Genomic DNA, 15567 nt, shown 5'->3' on the forward strand with positions numbered 1-15567 from the left:
ACTGTACCTTTTGTGTGCAAAAACCACGCACCGATGCCCCCGACCATAATTGGTCAAGAGTACAAGATCTGTTCTTTTTCCTGCACAATCATGCATTGTTTCACGCATCTCCTAGCGTATTTTACGTGCATTTGCGCATCCATCCTCTATGGGGACTTTTGAAAAATAGAGGATTTTGCAGGGGTGAGGGGGGGGGGGGGCGTAATTGAAATGCGCAAGAAAAAACGTGAATTTGATTGAGCCCATTGAAATCAACAGGTTCTATTCCCTGCGTACTGAACCCTAATTTTGCGTGTGTAAATATGTCCATGTGAAGCCAACCTTAGGGTGCATTCACACAAACGTATTTACGCAGCGTATTATGCACATATTTTTAATGTGTGGACTACACAGCGAATAGATCCAATTCATTTCAATGGGTTCATTACCAGCTGCGTATTCTTCATGTAACTCTTGGTTTTTATGCGTGTAATACACCTGCTAATAGGCTGAACCACAAAGTATCCGCGTATATCGGCCTGTGAATATGCTATGTATATGCACACTGAAGTGTTAATGCACCTTAGTGGGTCTGTTGGATGTCCATCATTGAGGCTACATTCACATGGGTGAGCACAATATTGCACTTGCCAACGTGCGATTTTTGATTAAAAATTGGATTGCTTCTGTGGAATTCCAATTTTTCACGCACGTAAAAGCATTGCAAGTGTTTCCCATAGACTTCAATGGGAAAAATGGCATTGCATCTGCCTGCACAGCGCCTGGCACGCGAGTCTATTTTGTGTATGGTCCCATTGGAAACAATGGTCAATTTCTCCCGCGGGAACATCCAAAAATAGGGCACGCTGCGATGTTTTTTGTTTTCTCCTTGCATCGCTTATGTGAATAAATCCATTCAAGAGAAAGGATTTCATATTTGTGCGCATCATACAAAACTCATGTAAGGTTCTCGTTCGTGTGAATAAGCCCTAAAGCGATGGAGCCTCCATAGTGCAGATGTAAGAGCGGCAGGTTTCTGGCCACCACAGAGGATGGCGGACGTTACTAGAACATTTCTCACCACAGAGATGCACCCAGTATGGATGTCCTCCAAAGCAGGCAACTATTTGGGCACTTTATGGTATTTCAGCAAATATTTACAAACGTAAATATTTTATTAAAAGCTGCCTAGAAAGGAGCCGGACAGTCGGCGGTGGGCGGCTATGAGCCACTCTGTGGTGATGGCTGTGAGCCCCTCCTACAGACACTCTGTGGTGATGGCTGTGAGCCCCTCCTACAGACGCTCTGGGGTGACTGTGAGCCCCTCATACACTGTGTTGTAATAGCTGTGAGCCCCTCATGCAGACACTGTGTGGTGACTGTGAGCCCCCTATGCAGACGCTCTGTGGTAATGGCTGTGAGCCCCTCATTAAGACACTGTGTGGTAATGACTGTGAGCCCCTCATACACTGTGTGGTAATGACTGTGAGCCCCTCATACACTGTGTGGCGATGGCTGTGAGCCCCTCATACACTGTGTGGCGATGGCTGTGAGCCCCTCATACACTGTGTGGCGATGGCTGTGAGCCCCTCATACACTGTGTGGCGATGGCTGTGAGCCCCTCATACACTGTGTGGCGATGGCTGTGAGCCCCTCATACAGACACACTGTGGTGACTGTGAGCCCCTCATACGGATACTCTGTGATGACTGTGAGCCCCCTATGCAGACGCTCTGTGGTAATGACTGTGAGCCCCTCATTACACTGTGTGATGACTATGTGCCCCTCATACTGACACTGTGAGCCCCCCATGCAGACACTCTGTGGTAATGGCTATGAGCCCCTCATACACTGTAAGGTGATGACTGTGAGCCCCTCATACACTGTGTGATGACTGTGAGCCCCTCATACACTGTGTGGTGATAACTGTGAGCCCCTCATACACTGTGTGGTGATGACTGTGAGCCCCTCATACACTGTGTGGTGATGACTGTGAGCCCCTCATACACTGTGTGGTGACTGTGAGCCCCTCATACACTGTGTGGTGACTGTGAGCCCCTCATACACTGTGTGGTAATGACTGTGAGCCCCTCATTACACTGTGTGATAATGACTGTGAGCCCCTCATTACACTGTGTGGTAATGACTGTGAGCCCCTCATTACACTGTGTGATGACTGTGAGCCCCTCATACACTGTGTGATGACTGTGAGCCCCTCATACACTGTGTGATGACTGTGAGCCCCTCATACACTGTGTGGTGACTGTGAGCCCCTCATACACTGTGTGATGACTGTGAGCCCCTCATAAACTGTGTGATGACTGTGAGCCCCTCATACACTGTGTGGTGACTGTGAGCCCCTCATTACACTGTGTGGTAATGACTGTGAGCCCCTCATACACTGTGTGGTGACTGTGAGCCCCTCATTACACTGTGTGGTAATGACTGTGAGCCCCTCATTACACTGTGTGGTAATGACTGTGAGCCCCTCATACACTGTGTGGTGACTGTGAGCCCCTCATACACTGTGTGGTAATGACTGTGAGCCCCTCATTACACTGTGTGGTAATGACTGTGAGCCCCTCATTACACTGTGTGGTAATGACTGTGAGCCCCTCATACACTGTGTGATGACTGTGAGCCCCTCATACACTGTGTGGTGACTGTGAGCCCCTCATACACTGTGTGGTGACTGTGAGCCCCTCATACACTGTGTGATGACTGTGAGCCCCTCATACACTGTGTGATGACTGTGAGCCCCTCAAACTGTGTGATGACTGTGAGCCCCTCATACACTGTGTGGTGACTGTGAGCCCCTAATTACACTGTGTGGTAATGACTGTGAGCCCCTCATTACACTGTGTGGTAATGACTGTGAGCCCCTCATTACACTGTGTGGTAATGACTGTGAGCCCCTCATACACTGTGTGGTGACTGTGAGCCCCTCATACACTGTGTGGTAATGACTGTGAGCCCCTCATACACTGTGTGGTGACTGTGAGCCCATCATACACTGTGTGGTGACTGTGAGCCCCTCATACACTGTGTGATGACTGTGAGCCCCTCATACAGACACTATGTGATCACTGTGAGCCCCCCATGCAGACACTCTGTGGTAATGGCTATGAGCCCCTCATACACTGTGAGGTGATGACTGTGAGCCCCTCATACACTGTGAGGTGATGACTGTGTGCCCCTCATACTGACACTATGTGCCCGCCATGCAGACACTCTGTGGTATTGGCTATGAGCCCCTCATACACCCTTCATACAGACACTCTGTGGTGGCCGTGCGCCCCGATCCAGCGTCCTCCGCCGGCACACCTCTCCATGTCGCGGAGGAGGAGGCTCCATCACGCGGCTCAGTTTCCTTCCGGTATCACATCCTCCCAACATGGCAGCTGCCGGGCTCTGCTCCCTCTTAGCAACAGGTAATGACAGAAGCGCTTTCTCTGTTGCTGCTTCTCCCCTCCGTGCCGGGCCGCAGGGTGCAGCCGGGGTGTCCCCGGGACACTGCAGTGGGCTTACAGGCGCGAGTGGCTCTATGTCCGCTGCTGATGCTGGGCTTGTTGTATCCATTATCACCTCCCCATTGTTATAGGAGCACAAGAGATCTAGATAATATATACAGCTGGGAGTGTATATGAGGTGCAGATACTGTATATACAGATGAGGAGTATACAGCTGAGGAGGTGCAGATATTGTATATACAGATGAGGAGTATACAGCTGAGGAGGTGCAGATATTATATATACAGATGAGGAGTATACAGCTAAGAGGGTGCATGAGGTGCTGATAATGTATACACGGATGGGGAGTATACAGCTGAGAGGGTGCAGATATTATATATACAGATGAGGAGTACATGGCTGAGAGGATGTATGAGGTGCTGATAATGTATACACGGATGGGGAGTATACAGCTGAGAGGGTGCATGAGGTGCTGATAATGTATACACGGATGGGGAGTATACAGCTGAGAGGGTGCATGAGGTGCAGATAATGTATACACGGATGGGGAGTATACAGCTGTGAGGGTGCATGAGGTGCTGATAATGTATACACGGATGAGGAGTATACAGCTGAGAGGGTGCATGAGGTGCAGATAATGTATATACGGATGGGGAGTATACAGCTGAGAGGGTGCATGAGGTGCAGATAATGTATATACGGATGGGGAGTATACAGCTGAGAGGGTGCATGAGGTGCAGATAATGTATATACGGATGGGGAGTATACAGCTGAGAGGGTGCATGAGGTGCAGATAATGTATATACGGATGGGGAGTATACAGCTGAGAGGGTGCATGAGGTGCTGATAATGTATACACGGATGGGGAGTATACAGCTGAGAGGGTGCAGATATTATATATACAGATGAGGAGTACATGGCTGAGAGGATGTATGAGGTGCTGATAATGTATACACGGATGGGGAGTATACAGCTGAGAGGGTGCATGAGGTGCAGATAATGTATACACGGATGGGGAGTATACAGCTGAGAGAGTGCATGAGGTGCTGATAATGTATACACGGATGAGGAGTATACAGCTGAGAGGGTGCATGAGGTGCAGATAATGTATACACTGATGGGGAGTATACAGCTGAGAAGGTGCATGAGGTGCAGATAATGTATACACTGATGGGGAGTATACAGCTGAGAGGGTGCATGAGGTGCTGATAATGTATACACGGATGAGGAGTATACGGCTGAGAGGGTGCATGAGGTGCAGATAATGTGTATATGGCTGAGAGGGTGCATGAGGTGCTGATAATGTATACACGGATGGGGAGTATACAGCTGAGAGGGTGCATGAGGCGCAGATAATGTATACACGGATGGGGAGTATACAGCTGAGAGGGTGCATGAGGTGCAGATAATGTATACACGGATGGGGAGTATACAGCTGAGAGGGTGCATGAGGTGCTGATAATGTATACACGGATGAGGAGTATACGGCTGAGAGGGTGCATGAGATGAAGATACTGTATATACGGATGAGGAGTATACAGCTGAGAGGGTGCATGAGGTGCAGATAATGTATATATGGACGGGGAGTATACGGCTGAGAGTGTGCATGAGGTGCAGATAATGTATATACTGATGGGGAGTATACAGCTGAGAGTGTGCATGAGGCGCAGATAATGTATATACCGATGGGGAGTATACAGCTGAGAGGGTGCATGAGGCGCAGATAATGTATATACCGATGGGGAGTATACAGCTGAGAGGGTGCATGAGGCGCAGATAATGTATATACCGATGGGGAGTATACAGCTGAGAGGGTGCATGACGTGCAGATAATGTATATACCGATGGGGAGTATACAGCTGAGAGGGTGCATGACGTGCAGATAATGTATATACAGATGGGGAGTATACAGCTGAGAGGGTGCATGACGTGCAGATAATGTATATACCGATGGGGAGTATACAGCTGAGAGGGTGCATGACGTGCAGATAATGTATATACCGATGGGGAGTATACAGCTGAGAGGGTGCATGAGGCGCAGATAATGTATATACCGATGGGGAGTATACAGCTGAGAGGGTGCATGAGGCGCAGATAATGTATATACCGATGGGGAGTATACAGCTGAGAGGGTGCATGAGGCGCAGATAATGTATATACCGATGGGGAGTATACAGCTGAGAGGGTGCATGAGGCGCAGATAATGTATATACCGATGGGGAGTATACAGCTGAGAGGGTGCATGAGGCGCAGATAATGTATATATCGATGGGGAGTATACAGCTGAGAGGGTGCATGAGGCGCAGATAATGTATATACCAGTGGGGAGTATACAGCTGAGAGGGTGCATGAGGCGCAGATAATGTATATACCGGTGGGGAGTATACAGCTGAGAGGGTGCATGAGGCGCAGATAATGTATATACCGGTGGGGAGTATACAGCTGAGAGGGTGCATGAGGCGTAGATAATGTATATACCGGTGGGGAGTATACAGCTGAGAGGGTGCATGAGGCGCAGATAATGTATATACCGGTGGGGAGTATACAGCTGAGAGGGTGCATGAGGCGCAGATAATGTATATACCGGTGGGGAGTATACAGCTGAGAGGGTGCATGAGGCGCAGATAATGTATATACCGGTGGGGAGTATACAGCTGAGAGGGTGCATGAGGCGCAGATAATGTATATACCGGTGGGGAGTATACAGCTGAGAGGGTGCATGAGGCGCAGATAATGTATATACCGGTGGGGAGTATACAGCTGAGAGGGTGCATGAGGCGCAGATAATTTATATACCGGTGGGGAGTATACAGCTGAGAGGGTGCATGAGGCGCAGATAATTTATATACCGGTGGGGAGTATACAGCTGAGAGGCTGCATGGGGCGCAGATAATGTATATACCGGTGGGGAGTATACAGCTGAGAGGGTGCATGAGGCGCAGATAAGGTATATACCGATGGGGAGTATACAGCTGAGAGGGTGCATGAGGTGCAGATAAGGTATATACCGATGGGGAGTATACAGCTGAGAGGGTGCATGAGGTGCAGATAAGATATATACGGATGGGGAGTATACAGCTGAGAGGGTGCATGAGGCGCAGATAATGTATATACCGATGGGGAGTATACAGCTGAGAGGGTGCATGAGGCGCAGATAATGTATATACCGATGGGGAGTATACAGCTGAGAGGTTGCATGAGGCGCAGATAATGTATATACCGATGGGGAGTATACAGCTGAGAGGGTGCATGAGGCGCAGATAAGGTATATACCGATGGGGAGTATACAGCTGAGAGGGTGCATGAGGTGCAGATAAGATATATACGGATGGGGAGTATAGAGCTGAGAGGGTGCATGAGGTGCAGATAACGTATTTACAGATGGGGAGTATATGGCTGATAGGATGTATGAGGCGCAGATACTGTATATACGGATGGGGAGTATACGCCTGAGAGTGTGCATGAGCTGTAGGTAATGTGTATATGGCTGAGAGTGTGCATGATGTGCAGATAACATACAGATGGGAGTATACAGCCGAGAGGGTGCATAAAAGGCAGATAATGTGTATATGTCTGAGAGTGTGTATGAGGTGCAGATAATTTGTATACAGATGGAGAGTATATGAGTGATAGTGTGCATGAGGTGCAGATAATATATATACGGATGGAGGGTATACGAGTGAGAGTGTGCATGAGATGCAGATAATATACGGATGGAGAGTATACAATTGAGAGTGCCTAGGTGCAGATAACATATATACGGATAGAGAGTATATGGCTGAGAGGATGTATGAGGTGCAGATAATATATACGGATGGAGAGTATACGAGGGAGAGTGTGCATGGGGTGCAGATAATATATATGCGGGTGGAGAGTGTATGGCTGAGAGGATGTATGAGGCGCAGATAATATATACGGAGAGAGAGTATATGAGTGAGAGTGTGCATGTGGTGCAGATACTGTAGATACGGATAGAGAGTAAACAGCTGAGAGGGTGCATGAGGTGCAGATAACGTATATACCGACGGGGAGTATATAGCTGATAGGATGTATGAGGCACAGATATTGTATATATGGATGGGGAGTATACGCCTGAGAGTGTGCATGAGCTGTAGGTAATGTGTATATGGCTGAGAGTGTGTATGATGTGCAGATAACATGCAGATGGGGAGTATACAGCAGAGAGGGTGCATGAGGTGCAGATAATGTGTATACGGCTGAGAGGGTTCATGAGGTGCAGATACTGTATATACGGATGGGTAGTATATGGCTGAGAGTTTGCATGAGGTGCAGATAATGTGTATATGGCTGAGAGGGTGCATGAGGCGCAGATAATGTATATACGGATAGGGAGTATACTGCTGAGAGTGTGCATGAGAGGCAGATAATGTATATACGGATGGGGAGTATACGGCTGAGAGGGTGCATGCGGTGCAGATAATGTATATACAGATTGGGAGTATATGGCTGAGAGTGTGCATGAGAGGTAGGTAATGTATAAATGGATGGGGAGTATACAGCTGAGTGTGCATGAGGCACAGATAATTTATACACGGATGGGGAGTATACGAGTGAGAGTGTGCATGTGGTGCAGATACTGTATATACGGATGGAGAGTAAACGGCTGAGAGGGTGCATGAGGTGCAGATAACGTATATATGGATGGGGAGTATACGCCTGAGAGTGTGCATGAGCTGTAGGTAATGTGTATATGGCTGAGAGTGTGCATGATGTGCAAATAACATGCAGATGGGGAGTATACAGCAGAGAGGGTGCATGAGGTGCAGATAATGTGTATACGGCTGAGAGGGTGCATGAGGTGCAGATAATGTATATACGGATGGGGAGTATACGGCTGAGAGTGTGCATGAGAGGCAGATAATGTATATACGGATGGGGAGTATACGGCTGAGAGGGTGCATGAGGTGCAGATAATGTATATACAGATTGGGAGTATATGGCTGAGAGTGTGCATGAGAGGCAGATAATGTATAAATGGATGGGGAGTATACAGCTGAGTGTGCATGAGGCACAGATAATTTATACACGGATGGGGAGTATACGAGTGAGAGTGTGCATGTGGTGCAGATACTGTATATACGGATGGAGAGTAAACGGCTGAGAGGGTGCATGAGGTGCAGATAACGTATATATGGATGGGGAGTATACGCCTGAGAGTGTGCATGAGCTGTAGGTAATGTGTATATGGCTGAGAGTGTGCATGATGTGCAAATAACATGCAGATGGGGAGTATACAGCAGAGAGGGTGCATGAGGTGCAGATAATGTGTATACGGCTGAGAGGGTGCATGAGGTGCAGATAATGTATATACGGATGGGGAGTATACGGCTGAGAGTGTGCATGAGAGGCAGATAATGTATATACGGATGGGGAGTATACGGCTGAGAGGGTGCATGAGGTGCAGATAATGTATATACAGATTGGGAGTATATGGCTGAGAGTGTGCATGAGAGGCAGATAATGTATAAATGGATGGGGAGTATACAGCTGAGTGTGCATGAGGCACAGATAATTTATACACGGATGGGGAGTATACGAGTGAGAGTGTGCATGTGGTGCAGATACTGTATATACGGATGGAGAGTAAACGGCTGAGAGTGTGCATGAGAGGCAGATAATGTATAAATGGATGGGGGAATATAAGCGTGTGAGTGCGGATGAGGTGCAGATAATGTATATATGGATGGGGAGTATACAGCTGAGTGTGCATGAGGCACAGATAATTTATACACAGATTGGGAGTATACGAGTGAGAAGGGTGTATGAGGTGCAGATACTGTATATATGGATGGGGAGTATACGCCTGAGAGTGTGCATGAGCTGTAGGTAATGTGTATATGGCTGAGAGTGTGCATGATGTGCAGATAACATGCAGATGGGGAGTATACAGCAGAGAGGGTGCATGAGGTGCAGATAATGTGTATACGGCTGAGAGGGTTCATGAGGTGCAGATACTGTATATACGGATGGGTAGTATACGGCTGAGAGTGTGCGTGACATGCAGATAATGTATATACGGATAGGGAGTATATGGCTGAGAGGGTGCATGAGGCGCAGATAATGTATATACGGATAGGGAGTATACGGCTGAGAGTGTGCATGAGGTGCAGATAATGTATATACGGATGGGGAGTATACGGCTGAGAGTGTGCATGAGAGGCAGATAATGTATATTCGGATGGGGAGTATACGGCTGAGAGGGTGCATGAGGTGCAGATAATGTATATACAGATTGGGAGTATATGGCTGAGAGTGTGCATGAGAGGCAGATAATGTATAAATGGATGGGGGAATATAAGCGTGTGAGTGCGGATGAGGTGCAGATAATGTATATATGGATGGGGAGTATACAGCCGAGTGTGCATGAGGCACAGATAATTTATACACAGATTGGGAGTATACGAGTGAGAAGGGTGTATGAGGGGCAGATACTGTATATATGGATGGGGAGTATACGGCTGAGAGGGGCAGATAATGTATATATGAATGTGGTGTATACGGCTGAGAGTGTGCACGAGGCGCAGATAATATGAATAAGACTTTCTTATTTCCCTGTGTTTTGTTGCAGTGTTATCCCTGTTGGCTTCCTCCTCCGCTCTAGTCGAGGACCTGGATGAGACGTAAGTATACTACATGTGCAGTGTGTAATACTCCGTGTATATCTGTGTGCGTCTACACTAAGAGGAGCAGAGAGATGTATGCCGGGAGGTGATTACACTGTACAGTAAGTCTTCGGGTGTCATGTGCAGGGTCCACTGTGTGGTGGATGTGCTGCAGGTAATGGGGTCGCGGGATCGCGGTTAAAGGGGTTGTCCCGCGCCGAAACCTAAAATTTTTTTTTAAACAGACCCCACATTGTGCACAGTAAAAACTAATCCATTTGTTATATAAAAAAAAAAAAATTCGTTTACCTGGATCCCCGTTCAGCAGCTTTGAAGATTCTTCTTTCAAAGATGGCGCCGCTGGTCTTCTCCCACGGTGCACCGCGGGTCTTCTCCCATGGTGCACCGTCGATGTTCTTCTCCAGTCTTGCATTCCACTGCCGATTACAGCCACCTCATTGGCTGATCGGCACCACGTGATGGAGGCGGAGCTACAATGACGCGGAGAAGAGGGAGGAGCCAGGACACAGCTCGTGAGCCCGGACACATCCAGCGGAGGATTTCACTCTGCGCAAGCGCGACTGTTCGTGCGACCAGAGAAGAGGCTTCATCGTCGCCATGGAGACGGGGACGCCAGCACCGGAGGGGGTAAGTGTATAACTTCTGTATGGCCAATATTTAATGCACGAAGTATATTACAAAGTGCATTAATATGGCCATACAGAAGTGCTTAACCCCACTTGCTGTCGTGGGACAACCCCTTTAAGTATTCAGTGGGGTTTCAATACCGAGAAAGAAGGGTCCCTAAGGTCTCCACTTCAAGGTCTCGCCTATCTCTTGCAGTCCCATTGAAATAAATGAAGTTTATTTGGGGACCTCCAAGATTCTTGTTTGCATGGTTAGTGGGGGTTCAAAAGGTTGGGCCCCTACCGATCAGATACTAATGCCTTGCTCTGTGCATGTGACAGAAGCTTTCCTGTGAGTAGGGCCGATGAGATGTAATCTTATATGTACATTATCTTGATTCCTCCCATATGATAGATGCTGACAGTACAGCACCTAGAAGCTTTGTCATTAGCCTTCCTGATAAAGATAAAGAAGATGGGGAGCTTCTAGGGCCGTGATGGCGAACCTATGACACGCGTAGCCATAGTCGCTGACACGCGGCCGCTCACCCCGTTATTCACTAAGCAGCGCTAATAGCAGCACTGATCCCGGGGCACATCGTGATGTCAGTGTGCAGCCAGGATCCTCCTCCCCACCTCCCCCGACTTCTCCTACCTGTTGGTTCCGCGAGAGCGTCTGGGGAAGGAGGCGTCTGGCAGCACACTGACGTCACAGTGTGTGCCGGAGATCATCACTGCTAGCGGGGCGCCGAGCAAAGGAGGGGCGGAGCTCCCAGGACGTAAGGGTAAGTATATGAATCTCGCTGTAGGGGGGCACTGTCACTGCTGGGGGCCGCTGGGGGGGGGGCACTATTATTGCCGGGGGGGGGGGGGGGGGCACTGTCACTGCTTGGTTGGGTTTTTTTTGTGCTGTATTACTAAGGATCTGTTCAGACTGCTTTTTACAATAAGTCTTGAGGTTCTCTTTGAATCTACAAAACAGGATTCAGACTGAACTGCATTAGTCAGACTAAGACCAATAAGGTCTCCATTTGAGCCGGTTTCTGTTCCTTTCCAGACTAGTATAGTTACTGTTATTCTGCCCGGCACACATGCTGGAAAGGAAGAGGAAGGGAAGCCTGCTGAAACAGAAACCTTATTGGTGTATATTTGATTAAATACCATGGTTCCATCCCAGCGCTGCGTGTGAATCTCGTTTTTGGGGGATTCAGATTTGAACCTAAAATGTAGTGTGAAAGTAGTCTGAACAGACGCCAGTTCTATATTTCTAGTCTATGACCCTTTTGTCATCAAAAGTTACATAATGTTTAGTTTTTTTTCTTCCTATTTTCACATAGTGTAGAGACCCCCCTCGTATTTCTTGCTTCCACTTCCCTTATTCACGAGGATTTCCTGTGAAGAGAATTTGCAAACTAAGAAGCAGAAATATTCTGGCTGTCCTTATCCTGTAAGACACGAGTGTACAACCTACAGTCATTGTCAAGACGACTAAACCAAGTGTGGGAGATATATCAAAGCTAGTGCAGAGGTAACCTGTGGAGCCTAGAACAACCAGTCATATTGCAGAAGGGCCTCTGAAATAGCATAGCTGAAATCTGATTGGTTGCTACATGTTTTTCTCTTGCACTATTTTTGATGAATCTACCCGAAACTTTAAGGCTGCAGTCAAATGGGCATAAATCCCGTGTAAATCTCGCGGAATGACCGCAGCGGGACTGCACGGAAATTCCGCAAGATTTCCACGGCAGGAGGGCAGCTTTAAAACCTGCACCATTCGGCATGAGTTTTGAAGCGGCTTCGCTGCCTGTACTTCGCTGTGGCCATCTCTCTCCATAGAGAGGAGAGAGCCCGCAGCGGAAACGGGGGTGCAATTGACATGTTGCAGCTTTGAATTCGGTGTCAGTTTCTTCGCGGCTTGGCCACAACAGCTTGTCCGCAGCATGTAGACAAGATTTTTGCAAATCACATCCACTTTGCAGCTTAGGATCAGGTTTAAGATTGCCGGTGGAATTTCTGTGCGGAAATTCCGCAACAATTCCACCCCGTTTGAACTCAACCTGAAGGGGTTGTCCGATAAAATTAACTTAACCTCTATACATAGGATAGGGAATAGTTGGGTATCTGATTGTGAGGTCTGACTGCTGGGAGTGTTTCTGAGGGTCCCCCAATGAATGGATATGTTGTCACTCATGCTGCTCACTACATGCTGTTTAATGGGAGTGCCGCAGATACCCGGCTGTCTCCTTGAAATGGATGGAATAGTAGTGTGCATGAATGACCATTGCTCCATTAGTTGAAGGACGCTACGGACCTCTATTCTTCTGATTGGTGGGGATCTCAGCAGTTAAGTGTCCGCTCTTGTGGGCTCATCTCCTATCCTGTGGATAGAGGATACGTTAATTTTGTGGAACAACTCCTTTAAAGTTTAAAAGGGCTTTCAATTGGGGAAACCTTTCTGGGAGAGAGGTTGATCAGCAGTTTCTCAGGCGTCTGATAAAACTCCCAGCGATCAGCCATTGGCAAGTCAACATTTCAAAATATAGGAGCAACAATATGATGTGTGTTAGTATGTTTCCGCTCCTCTCAGCCCTGTGTGATAGAAAGGAGATATTAGCTGAAGTTATCCGCAGTGATGTTTGTATGCCATGAATGGACAACCCTTTCAGTAATGCCCTGCAAGGTAAGCAAACTAAACTATATTTACACATATTGCTACAAACCTTTTCTTATCTGCTCAAAGGGTTGAGACGCAGCAGAAACCTTGGCTTGATATACCGGTAGTAGCGCCAGCTGAAGCAGGCTATACACATTAGATAAGAGTATTTCGACCCCTCCGATTTTGGCCAGATTGGTCGACAGTCTCATGTACATGAGGGCAACCCAATTGTCTTTTATGGCAAATGTCAGGGAAAAGTAGGATGAAGGTACAGTATATTTTTGTGTCCTTTCCGAACAGAGGATTCATTGGAGGAGTTACTGCTCCTGAGAGCTACTTAAAGCAAACAAAAAAGCGAGGGTGGGAGCTTGTGAGGGGTGGTTGTTTTGATTGTGTGGTTTTGTGACTTTAGATGTGGGGACTTTAGGAGGGAGTCCCTTATACATATTTACTGTTATTTTTCACTTGTATAAAGTACATTACATTTTTATCTGTACTAACCACATTTAGAATGTGCCCCACGACTGACAGTGCTATCCAGTGTACATCTTGTGCGTGTATGCAGTCCTTCAACAGCCTTCTAGGGTGCATACTGCTGTACGAAATGTGAGCTTGTTGCACATTTGGGAGCCCAGATCCTGGATCTAATTGAGCAGCTTGTAACACTGAGATCCATTGACAACATGGAAAGGAGTTTGCTGCTCACTGAGCTGGCACTCACTGGGGCAATTATGGGGGCTACTGTTGAATTTTGTCTCCACCAGAGTTATGGGTGGAGACATGGGCTGGCCTGGTGGAGCTACATGGAATGCCCACAGCTCCGGATTGGCTGCCGAATACACACCTGCACTGAGCTGAGCTGCCTTCCGCTCTGCTAACCTGCGGTAACTATGTTCGCAGCTCTACCATCATCGTTTCCCCTCCCAACTACTGTCACTGTTGCAGCCGCTGTCCCTTCTCCCCTCCCGGCTTCTGCGCTGACAGTCACCCCCACAGACTGTCATCGGCTCCAGGCTGCAGCAGCAGGGACGCCAGCGATCGCAGTACCATCAGGGTTGCCGGCGGCCACGCCAGCGTTCAAAAGCAGCACAGCTAGGACTCTTACAGCAGGGACAGCTGATCTGGTAGACGGGAGCGGAAAGTGACATAGTGGGACGGCCACAGGTAGGAGACTCACCGCAGGGCCGGCTGATGGGGGAGACTGGAGCGGTGCAGAGCAAGGAGACAGACCTTGGGGCCGGCTGATTGGGCAGACATAAGCGAACATGGCAGTTTGGCTGTTATATATGTAAGCTTGTCATGGGGACGGAAGTGCACATTCTAGTTTGGGCGGCTGTTGCCATGCGGCGGCTGCAGGTCCTCCTTGGGCGGCAGGGCGCTGGCTCCCTTTGTGAAGTTGCCGGGCTCTCGCGATATAATTGCAGAGAGCATGGCCTGTTGCCATGGCAACAGAACGCCAGACACTGGCGTCCTGTAGTACCATAGCCTATGATCGCTGTATAAGCGATAAGGCATGGCAGGGCAGTAGCCCTGCCATGCCTTATCACAGTGATCATCAGTGCTGTGCTGCAAGTCCCTCAGAGGGACTCACATTGTGTAAAAAAAAAAAAAAAAATTTAAAAAATGAATAAAAAAGAAAAATGTAAAAAAACCCCCTTTTTTATGCTTTTTCTCATATTAGCATAAAAAAGGTTTAAAAAAAATTAAAACCCCACATATTTGGTATTGTCGCGTCCGTAACAACGCGTACAATAAGTTGCACATGCTTTTGACTGTGCACGGAAAAAAGCATTTAAAAAATGCTAAAAAACTAATTTTTTGCCTTTTGCCTCCCTAAAAACGCAATAAAAGTGATTAAAGAAGCCGTATGTACCCCAAAATGGTACCAATAAAAACTACAGCTCGTCTCGCAAAAAATAAGCCCTCATTGAGCTCCGTACATAAAAAAATTAAAAGGTTACAGTACTTTGAATGCAGCGATTTAGAAAAAAAAAAAATTCCCATAAAAAGGGTTTTTAGTGCAGAAAAGTGGAAAAACCTAAAAAAAGTAAGAATTTTGGTATCGTAACCGTACCGACCCGCAGAAAAAACACTGTAAAAAAAAATTTATAATCTTTGGCAGAATTGATGCGGTTTCCCTCCATGCTATCATAAAAAAATAATAAAAGTTTTACAATATAGTCAATGTACCCAAAAGTGGCACCGAATAAAAA

At 47.6% G+C, this 15567-nt stretch overlaps 1 protein-coding gene across 1 annotated transcript in view; it reads left to right on the plus strand.

The window, feature by feature from the left end:
• The first annotated feature begins 3351 nt into the window (after positions 1–3351).
• The window catches only part of TMX3 (thioredoxin related transmembrane protein 3), an 81275-nt gene continuing 69059 nt past the window's right edge, over positions 3352–15567 (plus strand). Inside the window, exons 1-2 of the mRNA XM_066579500.1 lie at positions 3352–3410; positions 10039–10090. Of these exons, the coding sequence (XP_066435597.1) occupies positions 3374–3410; positions 10039–10090 (89 nt within the window). The 5' untranslated portion in view covers positions 3352–3373. The remainder of the gene's footprint in view (positions 3411–10038; positions 10091–15567) is intronic.

The sequence above is a fragment of the Eleutherodactylus coqui genome, chromosome 9 (assembly GCF_035609145.1).
Source record: "Eleutherodactylus coqui strain aEleCoq1 chromosome 9, aEleCoq1.hap1, whole genome shotgun sequence".
Taxonomy (NCBI): domain Eukaryota; kingdom Metazoa; phylum Chordata; class Amphibia; order Anura; family Eleutherodactylidae; genus Eleutherodactylus; species Eleutherodactylus coqui.